At 38.7% G+C, this 24,111-nt stretch overlaps 1 protein-coding gene across 4 annotated transcripts in view; it reads left to right on the top strand.

The window, feature by feature from the left end:
* Positions 1-23,144, top strand: part of Grip (Glutamate receptor interacting protein) — a 28,212-nt gene extending 5,068 nt beyond the window's left edge. For 3 of the 4 annotated variants that reach the window (XM_020949396.2, XM_020949392.2, XM_020949393.2), the window contains 9 exons: positions 15,477-15,596; positions 17,972-18,184; positions 18,251-18,444; positions 18,520-18,836; positions 18,898-19,061; positions 20,478-21,711; positions 21,775-21,977; positions 22,040-22,551; positions 22,614-23,144. In XM_020949396.2, the coding sequence (XP_020805055.2) occupies positions 15,488-15,596; positions 17,972-18,184; positions 18,251-18,444; positions 18,520-18,836; positions 18,898-19,061; positions 20,478-21,711; positions 21,775-21,977; positions 22,040-22,551; positions 22,614-22,715 (3,048 nt within the window). In that variant the 5' untranslated portion in view covers positions 15,477-15,487 and the 3' untranslated portion in view covers positions 22,716-23,144. The remainder of the gene's footprint in view (positions 1-15,476; positions 15,597-17,971; positions 18,185-18,250; positions 18,445-18,519; positions 18,837-18,897; positions 19,062-20,477; positions 21,712-21,774; positions 21,978-22,039; positions 22,552-22,613) is intronic. The other variant, XM_020949395.2, reaches the window with a different exon arrangement.
* The last annotated feature ends 967 nt before the right edge of the window (positions 23,145-24,111 follow it).

Below are 24,111 nucleotides of genomic sequence, written 5' to 3'. Positions count from 1 at the left end.
AACTACGATCTTTCAAAATAGCAATTATTCTGCTTCATGAATTATATCTAACTCCTTGGCTATATCTGTTTATACCTTCTATGTATCTTAGCCCTGTTTCCGATTTAACAGATTGCCATTAACCTACACAACTTACAAGGCATATATATGATATATATATATATTTGATCCAATTCAAAAATGCAATTAAGATCAAAATGAAATTTTCTAGTTCGACTTGAAAAGTATGGAAAATCTAGAAAAGATCACGTCTCTGTGACATGGAAAATGTGGCAAACTTATGGGACGATTAAATTTATGGAATTTTGATGATCATAATGATATGTCGCAGATATACAGGGAATGCAAAGTGGATAATTCGTTCAATATATGTATGTTCCTAAAACACCATTCATCCCGTCTATCTGTATGTTGTGTGTCTCTGCTTTTAGTTCTTTTTTAGATTTTTATGGATTCCTTGGGTTGCATACACTTTTTTTACGAGTTGCATTGGGAGCATGATTGATTGAACATCGAACAAATGTTTGAGAGCCCACTGAAACACCAAATGGAAATGGAAAATATGGGTCGCTGGGGGCGGGGCATGGGTACTATCTATTTGTGTATTGCCTTTGTTGTGCACTTTTCAGCCCAAAATGAATTTGTTTGAGTCTTGTTTTTCATTTTTTTATGGTCAGTAAATTGAAGTGTTTGGAATTTACAACTGATTTGAAAGCAATTCTGATTTAACCATTTGTTATGGAAAGATGGGAGTTGGGAGGGCGTGTCTCGCTTCTTTTCAGCAAGTTTATGAACGGTGCTAAAAAATTAACTACAAATATTTTTTTCCCCTTTTTGCGGGAAGAATGTTATTATTATTGTTTAGATTTCGAATAAAAATGGGATCTTTATATATTTTCAGCAATCAAAAGTTTGTCTATAAGTTCTAGATTTTCTCAAAAATTATAACGTTAAATGTTAAAGTTTACAGATATCTTGAATGTTATACATTATGGTCCACCTCCTGATTTCCTCTTAGTGTAGACTTCGGCTACTGCATATATGAAGCTGCAATTCCTTTATTGCTCTGGCGACACTTCATTGTTGTTGATGGGTTTATTTCGCTCCCCAGAGACAGAGCATTTTTCCCCAACTTCCCCACATCCCCCTGGGGGAATGTACAGATATATGTATATGCAGCATGCAGGAACAATAAAAGTCACGAGTAGGTTCGCTCATCCAGGGATTTTCATAATTCCCTTCCATCTCCTTCCCTTGGCACTCCAAGGAATTGAGTGATGTGTGAGTTGGGGCTCGGGTATTACGATATGGGGTAGGAGTTTGAAACAAATCGGAGAAAGGGGTTTAACTCAATGTAGACTGTAAGACGCGTCTTATGGCTAAAAAAGGGGTACAAATTCTATGAATTTTTCATTGCCTACACTTAAAGATTTAGTATTTAAATATATTACATAAATATCTGGAATATATTCATTTGCAGTGATTTTTGGTTCCTTCTTCCGCTCTTTTTTAATAAATAACAATTTAAATAATATAATATGTAGATATAAATATAAATATTAATTTAAATAAATTAGTTATTGATATAAAGTATGATTGTTACTTTGTAGAATTTTTTCCGCAGTGTATTTCTTTTTAAGATACAAAAGATATCAATAGACTCCAAGTAAGAAGCGAGAAATCGCCGAGATGCCATTGTCGCGGTACTTCCCCTGTTCCGCTGTCCCTGCACAGCTGCACTTCCCTCTCTCCCCCTATTTGTTTTTGGGCAATCGAAGATTTTTGCCCCCTCACTTTTCACTTTTCACTTTTCACTTTCCCCCTGTTTTGCCTTTTCGTGCCATGTGCGTAAGAGTTTTCCTCGCGTGTGCGTGTGTGTGTGCCTGTGTGTGTTTATTTTTCGCCACATTGCGGCCATCGAGTGTAAACAAAGCAACTGCCAAGAGGGGCAGTCACAGAGGCGGGGACTGGAAGGGGGATTGGGACTGAGGTGGGGCAAACCAGGGGGATCCAAATCCAAGAGAGCATCGTCGCAAAGAACTCAACAATTTGACGCAATTAAAACGAAATGAGCACTGAGCGAGTGGGACGTCCACGGTGACTGCGACAACAGTTTGGTGTTGCTTGCAACACAGTGGCTTTGCAAGGGGGGCTAATGGGGTACATAGACCCGAAATGGTATTTTTGTTTACAGAAGAATTAGAAATAGAAATGTGTTGTAAGGACATACGTTTCTATCTTTAATTTCCAATAAATTCTATGATAGTCATATACCTTTATTAATACCTGAAATATAGAGAAGACTATCTGCAAAGTTCATTCAGATAGTTCTAACGGACAGGCAATGAAACGGACAGACGGACATGGCTACTTAGACTCTCCTGGTGGTGTTGATTATCTAGTATGTACCATATACTTTACAGGCAAACTTCTGACTAGCATTACAAAATATCCTTCAAAGGTATACAAACCTATGACTCAGGGTTACCCCCTTGCAACATCCTCCTACCCAACCCGCCCCTGGATTTAAAGTGTTTTGTTTTCGAGTGCAACAGGGAGACGCGTAGAGGTGGAGAAGGTGGGTCGGCAGGCAACCCTTCCTTTGTTTTTGGGGCGTGATAAATCCTTTGGGGCCCATACACGTATCATAAAGCTGCCAAATCAAACGGAAGCGACAAATGGAAAGGGATCGGTGCGGGGAAATAACCATGTAAACAAAACGCAGCAGGCAAATGACATTCGCGCCCGTTATTCACCACCGTCCCACCCGCTCTCTCCACTCCGCACAGTGGGCCACATAGAACAACAATCGAAACAGGAGGCGATACAGAAGGTGGCAGCAGCTGCTCCCAACTGATAACGCAAATAAATTTCCAACAATAGATGACAAACGTGGGTTCACTGCACTTCCGTTGAACTCGGAACAATGACAGTTGTGAGTTCTATATACCATTTGGAATATAGGAAACTTAAAGCTAGAAAACAACCCATTCGAGCATTTTTATATCCTTGCAGGGTATTATGATTTCAGCCAGAAGCTTACAACGAGGTGAAGGAATCATTTGCGACCCTATAAATCATATATATTCTTGATCAGCATCGAACTCCGAATCGATCTAGCTATTTTTGGGAGAAAACAAATTTTTTTAATTTTTTCAAAATTTTAAAAGGGGTAACCCCTCGTTAAATTGTTCGAAAATTTATAAAAAATTTTGATTTCATTAAATTTAATTTTGGTTATGCAGATTTATTAACCTTATAAAAACTAGCACAGAACAGCTTTCCGACTTGAAATTAATGGATTTTTCGATTAGTTATGAAGATTTTTATATTTCAATTTCTTACTCAAAATCAAATTTAGGCTTCACAAAGATTCCTTTCTTAAAATTTTTTTAAAGGTACGAGGACATAAGGAATAAACATTAGACTTAAACTAATATAAAATACATGAATTTAGATAGCCATATCCTATTAAAAATACTCACAATTCACTAATTACGATTTTGTTAATAATGTCCTTTATGATAAATATATAAAGAAATTATATATAATTCGGGGAAACTCTTTGAAATACATATTTAAATATTTATTAAGTTTGACAGGAAGTTGCAACATTGGTGGAAAATATTTTTCTCTTCCGGCTCAAATGGAATTTCTGGAAAATAAATATAAACTTGTTAGACATATATATTTAATATTTTTTTCGTGGTTAATGACTTTTCCTTTTGAAGTTCCTGGACTTTCCCTTAGTTTTGACAATTATTTTGTTTGTTCTTCACAAGAAATTCAGACCAATTTTATGGTCACTTTTTCCTTGTGTGCCACCCATGGTTGTTGTTGATGTTGTTGTTCTTGGGACTCTTCTACAATATTTGCTTGTTATTGCTGTTGTTGTGGCAGCGGCATGTTGCAAACATTTTGCTGCCATTTATTTTTGTTTAATTTTCCTATTGCCGCCGCGAAATCTGCCACAACGACGTCACTCAGCAGTAAACATAAACAGAGACAGACAGAAGGGTCGATTAGAGGGTGGGAGGGTGAGTGGGGTGGAGGAAAGGAAAATATATGAAAAACCAAAATGAAAATGTGCATAATGGGCAAAGTCACACATTTAAAAGAGTTTGTTATTTACATATGAAATCTAGTGATATAAATAAACTTTTTAAACCACCTTTTAAATTTAAAAAACTACCAAAAAAGGTTCCTATCTAAGTTAAATTTTTAAGTTTTAAATATTTTTTTTAAGGCTATAAAAATTAAATTTAATTATATATTTAAATATAATTGAAAATGGAGTTTGTCCACGTTCCACATGCACCCTTATTTCCCTCATTTTCCATTTTCCACAGCATCCAGAAATATTTATTCAACAGTGAAAAGACTGAGTGAGAGGGAGGGTTTGGTAGGGGACAAAGTGGGGAGAATGTCACAATTTCAGAGGCTGTATAAAAATAGCAACAAAACCAAATAATAAAAACAACAACATGCGAGAGGCACACGTTGAATTTTTTACTTTTTGGATTTTGGATTAATTTGTAAAGTCTGACAACTCCGTCCTCGTCTCTGTCACCCCTGCTCTTTTCCGCTGCACTTTTCCTCATAATTATTATTTTTTGTGGAATGAATAGCACTTCTTTTTTTTCGCATTTTCCATAAAGAAAATAAGAAATATATAGAGTTGAGAATTTTAACCGGATCCAGTATTCCATGCACGTATTTATTGTGAATGCAAATATTTCAATGGTTAAAATGAGAAATTGTTCATAGTTTTATATGGTAAAAATAACTACTCCTTAAATTAAATAATATAAAATTTTGACATATCATTTAAATTTTAATGAACCCTTAAAAGATACATCTATATGTATATTCTTAAGACTTGTGTTTCGTAAATTCGATTATCTTTTCGTTTTCAACAATAAAACAACCCTTATTCAGTTGACAGCATTATTTTTCAGCTAAATAATACCATAAATTAATGATATATCAAGTTTCATAACTAATTTTAAGAGTCTCCCTCATAAATTGGGTTTTATGAAGATGTTTCCATTGGGATTTTCCGACCTCTTTATTGGTAAAGAGTTATATCTTTCTTATTTTTTGCTGCCTTAATGATAACATAATCCAATGATCCACCAAATTTCCCAACGATCGAATTAGGTTTAAGTGATGATAATGATGCTCACACTCTCTCTCTCTCTCTCTGTGTGTGTGCACTTCATGGGAAATTCACTTTCATTTTCATTTTCAATAAGGAATTTAATTAAGCTGCCGTTCAGTGGCGGGAAATTCGATTCCAGTGATCTGTCACAGTCTCATTATGGAACACTTCACAGCCTCCAGCAGCACTCTTAGCAAAGTATTCGAGTATCTGGGTATATATCTTCTCACTCTGGGACCCTTTAATTGAATTTCGAGCATGATGAGTTGTAAAATTTGTATGCAACCTCCCCGAAACAAATTTAATGATGGCTCAACTCCAGCTCTTCACAATCTGTGTGTGTGTGTGAAGTGCTCATAAGTCGAGCCTAGAGTTATCTGGGGGCAGCAACGCCTTCAGTTTTGTCAACATTAAAACGGTGAAATTCCAATAAAGATACCGATACCCAATATATATGAGTATGTACAAATGTATCTGAACTGCAGCCTTATCATCAGTTTGCGTGCGTGAGTTGCTGCTGCGGCCGGGGATCGGTTACGGATAATTAACATTTTGGGGCATAAATCTGAAGCCCCTTTACCTAATATTTCCCAGATATTTTCCAATATTCCTTGGCTTCCTCTTCGGGGTAGTATATAGTACATATATCGCACATGGCATGCGAGCAGAGCTGCTGAAAATTGTCAAATGTTTTCTGGATGTGCAAATGAAATGTTCCGTACGAAGTTATGACTCTTTTATGCACTGGAAAAATATTAAAAATAATTATCAATTGCAAAGAGAAATATAAAGAATTCATATAACTCTGCATTCACCTATACATTTTATATTTACAGTTTTACATTCACCGTTTCGCATTTTCCTCTATTTTTAACGATCGTTTGTATGGCAGCTATATGATATAGAAGTCAGATTTTTATAAAATTTACACAAAATTTTAGATTAATATATAATGGCTATATATCGAATTTGAAGAACATGTGTTGAAAACTGGAAAAGTTATAAATTCTTTTGTTTTAAAATTTTCGATTGTTCCTATGTGAGCTATATATATATGTATATACATATATAGTCCACCGATTCGCCATTCTCCGACTTATATACCAGTAAAATTATACAGAAGAATAATTATATAGTTTCATTCAAATACCTTACTCTTCAAGTTGTGCCAAAACAAATTTCGCACATCTGTGCTTATGATTCCCAACTAGTTCTAACATCCCCGGAACGAAGTGACTTCTGCCGGCCAAGTCTCAGATATGTGTTGTGTTACAAAAGTTGCAAGTCATTGTTTATTAGTGTTCAAAGTTAGTAACTGATCATCCATACTTACTGGTCATAGATATTTTCTTATGATAGTTAATTACCGGTCATAGATACTTACTGGTCATACTTACTTACTGGTCATAAATACTTACTGTTCAGAGTTAATTACTGTTCAGAGTTAATTAGTGGTTATAGTTGATTACTGATCATAGTTCTATAAATCGTCCGATTGTTCCTATGTAAGCTATATATATGTATGTATATATATAGTCCCGATTCGCCATGCCCCTACTCATATTCTGGTAAAATTATATAGACAAATAACTCCATAGTTTCCTTCAAATAGCTTACTCTTTAATTTTTTTCAAAAAAAATCTCGCACATCTGTGTTTATGATTCCCAACTAGTTCTAACATCCCCGGAACGAAGTGACTTCTGCCGGCCAAGTCTCAGATATGTGTTGTGTTACAAAAGTTGCAAGTCATTGTTAATTAGTGTTCAAAGTTAGTAACTGATCATCCATACTTACTGGTCATAGATACTTACTGATCATTTTTACTCACTGGCCATAGATACTTATTAATCATAAATAGTTACTGGTCATAGATACTTACTGTTCAGAGTTAATTACTGATCATAGTTACTTACTGAAAAGTGTTAATAAAACGCATAGACATATGTTTTGCGACAATTATCTCTCCTAAGCTAGGCAAGTATTTTATTTGTATATTTTATATACATTTTTTAATAGTATATATAATATTTTTCTTGGTGCATCTCCCTCATTTCTGCTTCAGTTTACTGTTCCGCCCCTTTAAAAAGGCATAAAAAAATACCAAAATGGTCGTAAATCAATTTTGAGGCAAAAGTTCCTCGACTGCAACGCGACTTAGTGGCGGCTCTTCGCCTTCTCAACTCAACTCCAGTCCAGTCCAGTTCACTCCTCCACTCTTTGAGAATTGAAATAATTTCGCAATTTTCACCAAAAGGGTGTTTTTGCATTGAAAAAACAGAGAGACACCGACAGACGGAGGAGGAGGAGCAGTGGCAGCTACATTTGTTACGATGTGCAATGTGCGGGCAGCCATAACCGAAGGGAATAAAATGGAAGGGTATCGTCCTTCCAGGGCTCCTGTTTATGGAACAGGATTTTTAAGGGAAATATAGAAAAAAAACTGCTTTTAATATTAGTAAAAATGTGTGTGATATAACTATGTATTACTTCACTTTTATCTGGTTAGAAATGATGCAGAGGTTGTGGAGTTATTTCAATATATATTCAGCAACTTTTCATATATTATACATGTATCATATTTTATTTAGAACCCATTTAATAGGTGTGTTTTACGGAAATCAAATCTACAGATATAAAATCCCCTAATTGAAATTCAAACTCAATTTATTATGCAAGAAAATGGTTTCCATACTTTGAGATACTTTTCTAACATTTTTAAAAATACTGAGGCTCTCTAGGTGTTTTTCTTAAATCTCCACACTATTAACTACCCCGAATAACCTTTCAGAAAAATTGTATACAATATTTGATCTACAAAATTGGTTGTACATTTCCTTATTTTTTACCTTTATCAAAAATATACTTTTAAAATAAAATAATTTATAGATAATCGACTTCTCTGCATCCCTGGCTGTCTGATTTGCTTGGGTTATTTTGTTTCGTTTATTTTTCGCACTCATCAAATGAATGTCAACATTTTGCTAAATACTCGAGGATCTCAATGAAGTTTCCCCCTTGTGACTCCCGGGTTTTCCCCCTTTAATTTTTTGTTATTTATTGTTATTTATTTTTTTTTATTTGCGTGCAAGGGTCGCCTCTTTATTTTTCCTGCGGTGAGTTCGGTTCATTTAAGTTGAGTTCGTTGTGGCTGTTGCACTTTGGTGGCAACAGGGCCGGGCCTCTGCCCCTTGCGTTGCAAGAACAGTCCTCGCCTTTTCGCATTTGTTGCGGCTTTATCAGATGTTGACATTCTTTGCGGAACCACACTCGAGTTCATTTGCAATAATTGGTTTTTCTTGTCTTCTTGACAAAAAATAAAATAAAGAGAAACCCAACAGGAAGACAAAGGGGGCTGGACTGACTGAGAGAGCCTTGTGCTAAATAGATTCCAACGAGAAATTGTTGACATACTCGTATTTTCACGCCCAGAGAGTTGCGTGTCCATTAATGAATAAGTCACCAAGGCACTCGAAGAATATGTAAGTCTTAAATTAAGGAAAATTAATAGACTGAACCGAGGTCTATGTCCTGTTCCGTCCTTCAGCCTAAAACTCTTAGTCTCTGATTAGTGAACTAGGAAATACAATTTGTTATAACAATAAATAATAATCATTAATAGACAAACAACTAAAGTTGAAAAGACAAGTTAATAAACACTTTTAGATTGCCGTTGAATAATAGGATCAAATCGGAAATTGATAATAAATTTTGATCATAGCTTAAAATATTTGCATTCTTTAAATCAATATATAGTAATTTTTATATGAGAATTTTTTCAACAAAATCAAATTTAAAAATCTCATAACTGATCCAAAAACGCATTAATTTTAATTCGGAAAGTTGTCCTATGCTAGTTTTTCTAAGATTAATAAATCTGCATACTCAATTTAAAATGTAAAAAAATTCAAATTTAGGTCAATTTTTTTTTTAAATTTAACGATGTAATCCCTTATAAAATTTTGAAAAAATTTATGAAATTTTTTTTTCTTAAAAACATATCTGGATCGATTCGCCAATTGATGCTGATCAAGAATATATATGATTTATAGGGTCGGAAATGTCTCCTTCACATTCTTACAAGCTTCGGAATAACATTAAAAGACCCTTGCAAGGGTCAATACCAATTTGGAAGTCCATTTGTAGCTGCTTATATTATTAATATTAACTGAAATCCTAAAAGAAGCGTAATATTTTAACGCATATATAATATATGTACAACAACGCCTTGTTTTAAGTATCTTTGCGATAATGTAACATATTTTATGACAGTGAAGGGAAAAAAGTCAGAGTTTTGTGGGTTAATGGATACATGGGTACTCACTCGACCTAAAATGCCACCGGGACAGCAACTACGCAGTTTTTTGCTTCCCTCCTCTTAACCCATTGTAGGCCCCTGTCCCTGTCATGTTGCAACCATAACACTTTGTGGCAATTCCCTACCAATGACTTGAAAAATAAACTTTGAGAATAGAAAATTGCGGCGCTAAAGGCAAACAATAACAAAGCCTCAAGTTGCCTGTTAATCTATCAATATCCCCTGTACAATCAGTCAATCAGTCAATTAGTTGACTGATTGGCCCACATTCACATCAAATGGATCTTCCAGCACCTGTCAATGAAATAAATACAAGAACAACTCAATCAAATGGAGCTTCGATCGGGGGATAAATAATTATATAGAAAAAAAAGAGATGAAAAATAATGAATTTAAGGAAAGAATGGAAGAAGAAAGACTCTTCTAAGTCAGAAGATATTTAATATATTTGAATTCCTAAAGAAAGATTTGATCTAACGATTGCAAATTCTTTGAGAAGATGGAGATTGAATATGCCACTTGATCGTCTTGGGTAGATTTCCCTTGAAACTTGAATGTCTATTTAGCATGTTAATGTGGCAAATCGCCGAGGAATTCAAGGCGGCAAATGAACCATTCCAGAAGAGACAACATCATCGTTGATTCCCTAGAAAACAACCGACCAATAAAGCTGGGAAGAAAAGATCAACAAAGCTGGGGAAAATTGACGTTGACGACCCCCAGCAATGTGTGGGGAAAAATGAATAGCAAAATGAAAATGAAAATGAAAAAGAAGAAGCTGTCTTTGTGTCTGTCAATCTTGCAGTGCAAATTTGTGTTCCCCGTCTCCTAAATCCGGATCTCTGTCGGGGATCTGGAGATCATCGCCTGGGGTGGCCTCCAAGTGTCTATTTTACTCTTAGATCTGTCCAATTTGCCAGGATGACTTTAGGAAGTACTATATACCATTTGCTACTATAAATGGAGTCTGGTCTGTGCTCATCTTTTCGGATGAGCGCGATTTCCGCTAGAAAAGGAATTGCCAACTGTCGCCGATAAATTTTCCCCGCTTTTTCACACACACACACACATTCATACACACTTTCCGCAAGTGGTGGCCATAAAACCGAATAGGCGAAACCGTTTGCAAAAATAGCTTTAACTGCCCCACCAGTAATGTGTGGAGGAGATCCCGGATCCCGGATCCCGCACAGAAATCCATTTCATCTTCTCCAGAACGGAACTGCAAATGGCACTGCGAATTAGCCGGGAATTGCCAAAACGATGGCATTAGATGACATCTTTAATATGTTAATTTGGTGTCTAGAGTTGGTAGTGTCTCCGCTGTGGGCGAGATATAGTTGAAGTTTTCCGGGAAACATTCAAATTTAGTGATCGTTATAGAGAATTCAATTATCAGGGATAGATCTTTTGTTTGCTGATAGTTTTTTGGGGTGATTTTAACGTTTTGTTTATGGAATTTGCATGAGATGATGGGGTTTTGTGGAGGATGAGCTTGGGTCTTTAGTTTCCTATATACTATATACAGATTAAGTAAAATATTATAATAATATGAAGAGCATCTTTCTTAACCACTTGTTAACATTCAAAATCGAGTTTGAGTTAGAGGAATGCGTAAATCAGTTCCGGAATCAAGTTGGAACATACACACATACAATATATAAATATATTTTTTGGGAATAGGAAGATATAGCCCATATGTTTGTCCGTATATATAGTATTTCATAAATCCATACGCACTCCATCACATTAGTTGGCTATTTTATGGGCTCTTTTCGATTTCATTTAGCGCTTGGCTCATTTCGACTTGTTTTCCCACCACCATCACCTCCTCAGCTCTTTATATTCCGGCCCTTTCCGCTTTTCCTCACATTTCCCTGCAGTTTTTTCCCGACTTTTCCAATGGGAAATATCTCAAAGATGTCGAGCACTTCCAGGGCATAGCATCTCGTGCTCGTGCTCGCCTTGTTTTTCCTCGCTTTTCGCTTAATTCTGATTACATTTATTTATGAAACCGCGTGTACATATAATTTCCGTTCGCCGGCCCCAACTGCTCCAATGAATTATGTCAAAAATAAAAGAAAAGAAAACTCAAAACTAGCAGCAGCAAAAAAATATAAAAAACAAGCGAGCGGAAAAACTAATAGCGCCTTTGCCTTTCGCCGGTGGAAATCAAACCGAAAATGAAAAGCGCGTATATAAAAATAGCAAATGAAAAGCGCATCCAAAAAATAGGAAAAATAGGGAAATGTGAACACTTCAAAGCGAATGCGAATCAAAGTGGAGACGATGAAAGAGAGAGAAAAATAGAGGTTTGTGGACAGGAGGGGAAAGGTACAATTTAAACAAAATTAAAAACAAAAACAGGCAAGAAAAACTACTACTAAAAATGTATGAAAATGTCTCACTGAATGATGCTTCATCATTAGTTTATCATTTGCAATGTTTATTTTTATTATTTGAAATATAAATTTTTAAGGATGTTTTTTATTAATAAATTTAATGAAGCATAAAATCATAAAGAATATAAATTGTCGAAAGATTTATCAAGATTTAGAGGCTTAGCTAAGAGTTGATTCCCTTTTCGTTTTATGTGTTTCTTAGCTTAATTTATTCCTAGCCCGCAGTTAACTTTTTTAAATTTTAATATGATATTCAAAATATTAAAAGCTATAGAATTAAATGTGTAACTTAATTACAACTTAAAACTTGATAAACTTTGACATTTTCTGAAATTAAAGAATAAGTTTACATGAGCCTAATAATATGATTTTATAATACAAGTTCAAGCTTTCTTAGCTTATTTATTTTTTCAAAAATGTAGTATATTATATTAGCTGAACTTTAGATTTGAGTAAATAGTTTTCGAGTAAAAGAACTTGACACTTTTCCGCAGTGTAGCCAAAGGTGCAACAACTGAGCCAAATTGGCACACCTTTCGTAGGAAAAGCAGAAGAAGCCGAAACCGAAGAAAACAAATTAAATGAAAATAAATTATAGCGAATGAGCTCTCTCATATATGCACACATATATCCATATATATTTTGTTATATATATTTGTATACGATTTTATACAAATTTATTTATGCCATTGTGTGCGTGTGTTTTGTTGGACAAATGAAGCGAAACGCTACGTTTTTTTAGCATCTCCACCCGCCCTGCCCCTGCCCCTGGCCTCTGGTTAGTTTTTCCATTTTCCTTGGGGGCTTTTGGCTTTTGCCTAATTATTGTTGCTGCTTTTCATAGTCGGGCGGGCGCATTAAGAAAAACTTTATGCGCCATTGAAGCGTTCGAAAATAAAAGTCGCGTCCGCTTGCGTCAAACGCCGCTGCTGCCTGCCACGTGTGTTGTTGCCTCCTCAAGTGTGTGTATGTGTGTTGTACTATTTTTTGTATTTGTTGTATTTTTCTCTATATGTTTCTTTTATTTTTCCGAAGGAAATTCACTCGTTACGCACTCACGGCGTAATTGTAGCAGATCGCGTATACGCCGCATGGTCCCCAAAACAAAACACGAAATAAGAACAAAAAGTATTGCCACACACCACACACACACACACACACACAGTACACAAAAAGTGAATGAAGATGGCAGAGGAGGAAGTGGGGGGGATAATTGGGGGGTTGGGGTTGGTTGTAGCCACCTCAACATTGTAAGCAAATACAGTGAATAATCGTTGTTTTGTCACCAGTCTTTTGTTTTTATTTTTTTTACTATTGTTTTGGCAAATAATTCAGCCAGCATTAGTTTTTTCTATTTTCTACTATTACTCCCTACCGTTTAGTAATTTTTGTCTATCGAATTAATTTGATTGTTTCAACAAAAAACAAGAAAGGAAGCTAACGTTGGCACTCCGTATCGTTTGTATAGTTTTGCACATCGAAATTCGATCAATAAGAATTACTACAATTAAATTATATATATTTATGTTTAAAAAAACAATGAAGTAATGCCTGCTTTTATTTCATTTACCTATATTCTTATTTACAGTTTTACATTTACCGTTTTGCATTTTCCTCTATTTTTAACGATCGTTTGTATGGCAGCTATGTGATATAGTAGTCCGATTTTCTGAAATTTTACAGAAAATTTTTGATTAATATATACTGTCTTTATATGAAATTTGATGAAAATCTGTTGAAAACTGGGAAAGTTATAATATAAAAATTTTCCGATTGTTCCTATGTCAGCTATATATATGTATATATAGTCCACCGATTCGTCATGCTCCGACTTATATACCAGTAAAATTATACAGAAGAATAACTCTATAGTTTCATTCAAATAGCTTGCTCTTCAATTTGTTCCAAAACAAATCTCGCACATCTGTGTTTATGATTCCCAACTGGTTCTAACATCCCCGGAACGAAGTGACTTCTGCCGGCCAAGTCTCAGATATGTGTTGTGTTACAAAAGTTGCAAGTCATTGTTTATTAGTGTTCAAAAATAGTGCCTGATCATACATACTTAATGGTCATAGATAATTTCTTATGATAGGTAATTACCGGTCATAGATACTTACTGATCATACTTACTTACTGGTCATAGATACTTACTGTTCAGAGTTACTTACTACTCATAGTTAATTACTGGTTATAGTTGATTACTGATCATAGTTCTATTAATCGTCCGACTGTTCCTATGTAAGCTATATATATGTATATATATAGTCCACCGATTCGCCATGCTCCGACTTATATACCAGTAAAATTATACAGAAGAATAACTATATAGTTTCATTCAAATAGCTTGTTCTACAATTTGTTCCAAAACAAATCTCGCACATCTGTGTTTATGATTCCCAACTAGTTCTAACATCCCCGGAACGAAGTGACTGCTGCCGGCCAAGTCTCAGATATGTGTAGTGTTACAAAAGTTGCAAGTCATTGTTTATTAGTGTTCAAAGTTAGTTACTGATCATACATACTTAATGGTCATAGATACTTTCTTATAATAGTTAATTACCGGTCATAGATACTTACTGGTAATGCTTACTTACTGGTCATAGATACTTACTGTTCTGAGTTACTTACTAGTCATAGTTATTTACTGGTCATTGTTAATTACTGGTTATAGTTGATTACTGATCATAGTTCTATAAATCGACCGACTGTTCCTATGTAAGCTATATATATGTATGTATATATAGTCCATCGATTTGCCATACTCCGACTAGTAAAAATATATAGACAAATAACTCCATAGTTTCATATTTGTTTTCAAGTGGCCCGAATAGCAGCTTAAGTTGATAAAGTTATGCGATTCAATATTGCCAAATTGGCCCTTTTCACATAAGCATTCAGTGCTGTCTTTTATCAAGTTATAGGCCGATTTTGATTTCATTTTCAATTTCAATTTAATTTCCCAATTTTCCTCCCCTCAAAACAAATCTTCTCCAGTGAGATCTGCCACTTCTACTGCGGTGTATCTCGTGTCTTGTTTGTGGTTCTATTTGTTTTTTTTCATGCCACATGTTGTTGTGTTCGGTGGCATCGTACAAGATTAATTGAGTTCATGTATATATATGTAAATATATATATAAAATATATATATAAATAAAAACTGAACTGTCTGTTTTTGTGGTTTTATAATTCCCCGAGTGAGATTCATTCGCTTGTGGAATTTTAATTGAAGCTTTTTTGGCGACGCCGAAGGTCGCGATTTGTATTTTGGGGGATTCTCCGAATTGAATTGGATACGCCAGTGCATATGGTCACTATGGCATGGTAGTGTCTTCCTTTGATGTTTGAGTTTTCCCCCCACATTTTCCACCTTCCTTAACGTGGCTGAGAAAATTACAAAATTACAAGAAGTGCAGAAATACTTGGTCAGTGGAGGAGGAGTAGGAGTTCCTCTCTGGCACCTTTGATGTGGTATCTTTACACACAGCAAAAAATAAAGATCAAGAAGATTGAGGAAAATGGGAAAATGTAATCTGGAGTTGATAATGTTTAGCTTATTTTCTAACAAATCTTTCTTTTCCTCTCTCAATTTTGCAGTTGATCGCGCCATGAGTCCGGCGCAATCGGAGGACTCTGGACTGGCTCCGGAACGGGGCACCACCTACGCCACCATTACCCTGCCACGGAATGCCCTGCATTTAGCCATCACATTTGCAGGTGAGTCCAAGCGAGGGGGAAATGTGAAAATTCTACAAGAAAATTCCCTCCACTAATGCATCTCGAGTGGAACGAAAAAGGAAAAGAAAAAGGGGTTGTTGGGAAAGCTGATATCTTCATGCTGGTCCAGGGGAAGGGAAAGATTTGACGAGCTCTTTGGCTGCCCCCGACAGCTGTCACGACGAATCAGTAGCAATTGGAATATATATATATATAAATATGAATCAGAATCGGACGTAATTATGTTAGATACAAATTGGACTAACCCCGAAGCAGATCAATCAGAAATCTCAATTGGTAAGGCAATTTATGCGGGTCAACCATAATAATGATGATTGATTCAATAAGTGTTTATATTCTATACTTTTGCGAGGTGAAATTGCAATTATGAAGTCCTTGGAAGTATATCGTTTAAAAAATGAAGCACTGCGGGTTTTGCTTAATTCTTTAATGATTTATTAAAGAAATAAAACAAACATTAAAAGACAGAAGTGTTACAGAAATCATTAGGGACTTTAATCCTTTAAAAGCTAACAAATTAGCACTGAATTTGATACATTGATGGTACACTAATCATATAATAATAACTTCATTTATTTATTTATAAAAGAAAGAACATTTAGAAGTAATTTTTAAAGGCTTTACAAACTCAAAGGATATCTTGAGCGCCCCGAAAAACAATAGAAAGCAAGTGTTTGTTAAAAATAGATAAACCCAAGCTTTAGGCCCATTTTTAAGCCAAATTGTATCCCACTTGAAATATATACATATGGGGAATATGGAATATCTGTATATCTTATCCCATTATGGAATATATTTGTGGGAAATATATAGCCAGTCGTATCTATCAACCGAAAGTACTAATTTCTTGGGCTAAGCATTGATTTATTGTTATGTCGATGGGGTCGGGTCCATGATGGTCGGCTGGCTGCCCCCTCTGATGCCTCTTTTGGGGTGGTTTCCTCTGCAAAAGAATATACATATGTATATATACCAGAGCTATATGGCCAAAGCTATAGACTGCCGATCGCCAGACAATGTGGGCCGGTCCCCGGAATCATTCGATTTGAATGCGGAACGCGTCTCTGTCGCCGTCGATAATGCCTGTCGTTGCTCCCCCGGGCTACGTCTTCGTCTCCGGCTACGTCTCCGTCCAAATCTCTGGCTACGTCTCCGTCTTTCCGTCTCTGAATCCGTCTGTATTTTGTAGTCTCCGTCTGCTGTTGTCGCTGCCAAAATAAATCATCGTTCCAATCTAGAGAGAAGCCCACCCCCAGAAGGCGGGACGGGGTCTGATGCCAGACATAATAATGAGTATGCACCACGTAGGCGAACCACACAAGAGGTCAAGATTTTAAAAACAGCAAGTTTGGAAGCTTAAATATTGAAGAATTTTTATCATTTTATATTAAGGAAACTTATATCACTGAAAGATACAAGGAAACCTTGGCCTAAAGTATCTATTTCTAGCTTGAAACCTTCATGCATCCATGCTTCATGCTTCATGCTTCATCCCTTTTTTAATATTTAATAATCACAATAAATTTAGAGTAAGAATTGCTCCTCTCCACTATTCTCTTGACCTCTGCTGTGGGGTGTGACGGATTTTGTCTGAATCAGAATATAAAGTCCAAGTCGCATTCGGATTTTGTACTCTTGACTTATCTGCCGCGCGATGTGAATTTGGCGACATTTGTGGTGTGAAGTCCAGGCCAAAAGTCACTTATTCCAACGGGGGGAGGTTAACCCTTAACCCCAACTCTCTCCCCCTCTCCCCCTAGCACTCGACTGACGTAATTCCTGTTACCAACCGACCCTCGAACCATCATTATTTTTATTAATATTATTTACCAGGAAAGTGGGGGAAAAGAGTGTGATGTGTGTGTTGTCATAAAGCGTCGCGACGGTTCGGTTTTCCCCCATCATTTTCCTACTATTTTCTTAGCTTTTCTTATGGGGTTTCTCTTCTTTTTTTTGGCGGCTAGTTTTTCTGTTATTTTTCTTTTTTGGCAATTCGCCAGTTGTGCTCTCATTGCGGCTGGCCCCAAACTACTGTCCGTCTTGGCGCTTTTTTTACCCGATTTCTTTATTTACGTGCTGTTGTTTTCCCCCTTTTCCCCTTGATTTTTCTTGCGATTTTGTACAATTTCCCTCCTGGTTATCCACCCGATTTCCCCTCGATTTCATTGCGTTGGCTGACGAGTCGCTGACAGAGTCGCTGGCAAAGGAAATCCAAATGAAAAAGGGGGCAAAACACTACATATTCCAACACAGGAGAAGCTTTAATTAAATCCAAGAGGTTGGAAAATCAAGTAAAGAGAAGAGTATATAATGTGATATAATAATGAATCCACCTTTTCTATTACTCTTCCTAGAACGCAACGATCTGTCATATCCGCCGGTGGTGGGTGCTCTGAGTCCCGTGGGCCATGCGGCGGACTTCCTGGCGCCCGGCGATCGCCTCCATCAGATCGATGGCATCTCCACAATTGGTTTGAGTAACCAGAAGGTAATGAATATGCTTTGCTCTGGAGGAGCGGAATCGGGCCCCGCCATTGTGGAGATTGAATACTCGCTGCCCGAATACAGTAAGTATTGCCCAAGCAATCCTCCTCCATCTCCTCCTCCTGCTTACGATGGCCGCCTCTCTTTAGCAGTTTCCCAGAACAGCCTGTGTGTGACCTCGAAGCTGGCACAGATCACTGTGGAGCGGGAAAGCGGCTGCCTGGGTCTAACGCTGCGAGGTGGTGCCGACTACCCGCTGATCGTCACCCATGTTCGGCCCCATGGACCCGTCTACAAGACCGGACGCATCAAGCCCGGCGACCGGCTGCTGCGCGTCGATAATGTGAGTGACACTGACACTTCCATTTCCGTTTCCGTTTTCCATTTCTTACAACTTCATCGTTTCCCGTCCCCTTAGGTCTCACTGATAGGTAAGACCTTGGCGGAGGCCCAGCAGATCATCAAATGCGGTGGCCATGTCTCTGGCTATACCAACCTGACCATCGAGTATGATGTCTCTGTGGTGCAGAGCGTCGAGTTCTCGATGGGACCACTGCTCATTGAGATCGAGCGTCCGATGAACGACAAGTTGGGTCTGGTCCTTTGCAACTACACACCTGCGGTGGCTGCCTCTGGTTCTGGATCGAGTACGCCACCCAGCAGTGTCCCCGAGAAGATAGAAGAGTCTGCAGGGGTATTCATAGCCAGCATCCTGCCAGCCAGCATTGCGGATCGGTAAGGATTACTAACCTTCGGTCAGTCTCAAGCTCATTCTCACGGTTACCCCTCGTTACAGTTGCGGCGCCTTATCCGTTGGCGATCAGGTGCTCTCCATCGATGACACCATGATCGAGCACACCGCCTTCAGTCCCGACGAGGTGATGACCATATTGGACACCGGCACGGGTCGCGGTTACACACAGATGCAGATCATGCCAGCTCATGCGCTGGCCCGCCGCGGTAAGTCGATGTCTATGGCTACTCTAGTGCCCCAGATCCCCGCCAGCTCCATTTGAATTTAGTTGTTCTTTGTTTTTGGCTATCTTACGGTGGCAATCTGTGAGACGAAGCGAACCCCACAAGGCCAACGTAGCCAGGCTCCCGAACGGCGCGTCGAAGGTCTGGCGTGGGCGTCACGGCTAATGAATAGTCGCGTCCACACAGAAGTCGATGCTATGGCAGCCACATCCACATCCACAACCAAATCCACAACCAAGACAGCGACTGAAACAATAGAGACGCCAGGCCTTATATAGTATAGAGCGAGGTGTGATCTAATAGTTAGAGAAACAACAGAAACAGAGGCACATGGAATTTAAAAAGCAGTTTTAGCTATTAGTTAGACCCAGTTAAAATAATTAAATCTTAAAGAAGTTAGAGCCCAGCTTAAAGGTATTTATTATAATCCATATTGGCTCCTTTTAACATAAAAGAAACATTAAGTAAACAACTATAAAACGTTAAGTTTAATGTTTAATTTAGGAGACACTCAAGATAAACGTAATTGATCTGAAAAATAAGCTTTACTATTCAATTTGTTTAATGTTTTTCCTGTAATATCTGATTAATGAAATCGTACATAAATAAGTACATATATCCTACATCTATAATATAAAATATGTAATTTAACAAACACCATATCCTGCAGCTAGTTTTAAAGGATAATCGAAAGCTAACAAGTCAAGCTTGGAAGACAGATTTTCTCAGCCATCAATTTGTGATAATTCCCTTAACATTTCCTTCAGGTTTTTATTAGTTAGCCTAACAAGCACTTTAATCTGCAGTTTCCCAATACAATTTCTCCAATTTGTACTATATATTTCTCTTAGTTTTATGTTGTGTGTGGCAATTTCTTCTCGATCCACCCTCGCTGCAGCCAATCAATTGATTTTCCCAGTTCCTCCCTCCATTTGTTAAGCAAACACGCAGCGTGGCGCACATTCCAAAGGCAGAAAAGCACCGAAAGAGCCGAAAAAATCGTCACAAGATCATTCTCCCCTCCTGACAATCGATCGAAGCCAAATCCGGATCCAAGTACGAACCAAATAAAATATAGAACCAACTAGTGGAGGAGGAAGAGTACGAGGAGGAGGAGATGGATGCCATAAATTGTGAAGGCGGCAGAGGACACGCAGCTGGGATCAGCTAAGCTGCGGATCAGTCACTTTGGATGTGGATGTGGACAGGCTAAAAAGGTCTTAAAAGCTTCCATTAAATATAGGAAGGGAGCTGTGATTAAAGGCAGGGACACTTATCCATCGAAAGGAAGAGCAGGAGTCCTTAGTTTTTTAAGTGCTTTTATTTAAAACCTTTACAAATTATTTATTTCTTCCTATTATTTAATTATAAATTAATATATTTCAAATATATTCCCAGGTCACACGGCTCTGGGCAGTCCCAAGTACAGCTTTAGCACTCTGGAATCCCGCAAATCGACAGCGGGTCGCCAGCGCCAGAGATTCGCCCGGAAGAGCTCCCTGCCGCTGGAGGGACCCATGTCGGGAGCAACTTCAGCCACTCCAGTAACGGCGGGAGGAGGAACCAACAGCAGCAGCAACCTGGGTATGGGTCTGGGCCTTTGCCGGGCGGAAAGCTTTCCCGTGCTCCTCGACTGCAGCCACGGAGCGGGCATTATCCTGGCAGATGCCATTGGAAACCAAACCGGAACGGGACCAGCAACTGGCTCAGCAGCTGGAGCTGGTGCAGTGACCATTGCTCAGATCCTGACCGACTCTGTGGCGGATCGCAGTGGCTGCATCCAAGCCGGAGATCGCATCGTGGCCATCAACAAGATGTACAGTTTAGATGCGGCGGCCATGCGGCAATTGCTAGAAGGAGGTTCCGCCAATCGTGGAGGAGGAGGAGTCGCAGCTCCCGCTAACTGGCTGGAGCTGGAGATCGAGTTCGATATGCCGGACGCCGTGGTGCCCTCCAGCGGTGTGTTCAGCGTGAAGCTTCTGCGCGCCGGAAAATGTGGCCTCGGATTGAGTGTCAGTGGGTCCAGCCATGGCGGCCTGGTCATTGCGGATGTTAAGATGGGCAGTCCGGCCCATCGTAGTGGTTCCCTGCGCTCTGGTGACATCCTGCTGGCCGTGGACCAGCATCCTGTGCAGCACTTTAATGTAGATGCCCTGCTCAAGGAGGAGGGACGCGGTCCGCACAACAGCAACTCTGATTTCACCACGCTCACCATCAAGCGGGTCGTGCTGCCCGACTTCCTGCCCATGTCCAGTCCCATCTACAGCAACTGTCCCCCAGTGGGTCTGGGACTGGGATTGGCTTCTTCTGGCGGGGATCACGACCTCTACAGCAGCGCCTATGTGACTTCGCCTGGAAAGTATGCCGACTGTGTCTCCCTCAAGTCACGCACACCGCAGCCGGATTACTTTCGGGTGCCCAGCATGGATGATGCCAGCCTGCAGTCTGTACAGCTAAGACATGGACCGGGAACGGGAGTGGGACCAGGTCAAAGCAATGGCTGGCCCAATGCCAGCAACAGTCGGTCCTTCGTGTCCCCGCCGAATACGCAGAGTCTCACCACCGAGCTGCCCGAGGAGGAGGATGAGCAGGAGCAGCTCTATCCCGGCTATGAGTTGAATCGCTATGCCAGGTTAGTAACTGGTCAGAAAGAGGTAGTAAACAGAAGTACTTATCATGTTATCCCTATCCTTAGCGTGGACTGCACTGCCCTGCCGCCGCCAATGGAGAGCAAGGTCTATGGTTCGGCGGCCAGTTCGAGCAGCAAGAGCAGCGGGAGCAGTTTGCATCAGATCATCTTTACGGTTCGGCTGGAGCCCAAGGGTGGACTGCTGGGCATCACCCTGGCCGGCAGCGAGGATATTACCAAGCCCATCACCATCAGTGGTCTGGTAGAAGGTGAGTTTGAGGCTCAATTTTATTTCATTGATGAGTAAATCATCTTTTCTCTCCCATACCAGGCGGCATTGCCCACAAGAATGGCCAGATCCATGTGGGCGACCAACTGCTGGCCATTGATGAGCACTCGGTGCAGGGCATGCCACTCTCGCATGCCACCAGTCTTCTCCAGAATCTCGGTGAGCTGGTCGACCTGAAGATCCTGCGCAGTCATGACCTGGCCAATGGGAATGGCAGCGGCGGTGGAGGCAGTCACCTTCTCCCCCAGACGCAGGCCATTTATGCCAAGGTCCAGAGACGTCCACGTAGTCCCTCGGCCAACACAGAGGCCAGCAAGGAGTCAAATAACAATAACAGCAATGCGAATGGAAGTGGGAACACAAATGGTAATGGTAGTGGAAATGGCAAGCCACGAATCTTCCATGTGACCCTGTACAAGGACAAAGTGTACGATGACTACGGGTTCTCTGTCTCGGATGGTCTGTACGAGCGGGGGGTCTTCATCAACCGCATCCGGAGTGGCGGTCCAGCGGATATGTGTGGTCTGCTCAAGCCCTTTGATCGCATCATGCAGGTGGGTAGCCATAGATTTTTCCTATATTTCCTATATCTTACGATGTTCTGCTCCTCCTCCAGGTAAATGAAATGAAAACGCAGGATTTTGACTGCTGCCTGACTGTTCCGCTAATTGCCGCCGCTGGAGACAAGATCGAGATGATTATGCAGCGCACCGAGTAATCCCATTTCCGGATCCCGGATGCTCTGCCCTATGTTAAACTAGTTGTATGCTGAGCTTAATCCTAAGTGCCATTTCTAGCCCATAATATCCCTGTGCCAGGTACGTGAATTCACGATATTCTTTTATACCTATTTTCGAATCCAAAATCAAACGAATCACTAAGATAGGAGCTTATAGAGCTGGCAAAGGTTTAAAGATTTCAATATATTTTCTATTTCAAAAGTTTATTAAGAACATTGATAAATCGAGAAGATAATCAATCTTGGCCAGCTCTATCGAATATTGAAATGCCGAAGTACAGTCTGCCATAACCAAATAATGTCCTCTTTATACTAGATCTGCCATAATTCTACTTTAATTCTACGCTAAAATTTGTTTTCTAGCAAATAAATAATAATACTGAAAGTTTGTTCAAAACTAAAACACAATGACTGGTGTAATAAGTTGTATTTCTTTAAATTTTGATAAAAAAAAGTAATATATACTCATACGAAAGATATTTGGTGGTCAAAATTAATTTATTCTATGCTTAAAGAACCTTACTTAAACATTTTTATCTTTTTAAATTCTATATATTTCAATTTTCTAAAGAGCATTGACCCAGTTTTCGCTTGACACAAATTAATGTTTACTTTGTGTGCCAAAAACACCAGATTAGACTAATATTCTCTATATTATATATAATTTTCTTTAAATTACTTGAAATATTACTTGAATAATATAATTTAAGCTTCTTTTGAGTTCCAAGTTCAGTTTGGGAACTAAGAAGTTACAATGTTGTTTGGGTAGGACTTTCTGTACTTTGTACTCTTTGAAATCGATCTGACGCCGATCGCATTGATCAGTGTAAACATTAATCTCCTTGGGGGCCTGTGTTATTTCCAGCAATTGTTATTCAATATGCATATATATTCCGATTCCCGATTGTGTACTTTCTATTTTTCAACCCATATTCTATATGTGTAACCGCACACGTAAATAGAGTCCCGATTTCGATTACCGGATTCTCCCGATGCTGTAAACAAAATATTTTGTGCGTCAGTATGGCGTAAAAATACTGCCACTGACCTGCATAAAATTAATAATATTGATTTATAATAATAGTTAATTTTAAGTAAATAACCTAGAGGGGAAATTCAATTCAATTCAAGCTAAAAACCTTATCTTGCGGATAGTCTTCTTTGGTTTTCAAGCCATGATTTATAGTTTGATATAGTTTTATTTGCAAGTTTGTAATTAACAATTGGTAATTAAAATTACCTTGCAATTTTTGGGTAATTTTCCCATTAAAACCTCGACACTTGCAGGTCAGTGTGTGGACTATGCAAGTGTGGATTTTTGAACCGGAATCGATTCTCGGTATCAAAGATCGATGCTTATCGTTTGGAGGGAGAG

The sequence above is a fragment of the Drosophila serrata genome, unplaced genomic scaffold (genome assembly GCF_035046125.1).
Source record: "Drosophila serrata isolate PLE 108 unplaced genomic scaffold, ASM3504612v1 contig_276, whole genome shotgun sequence".
Lineage (NCBI taxonomy): Eukaryota > Metazoa > Arthropoda > Insecta > Diptera > Drosophilidae > Drosophila > Drosophila serrata.
Note: the sequence above shows the minus strand (reverse complement) of the source record. Positions and strands in the feature narration are given on the sequence as shown.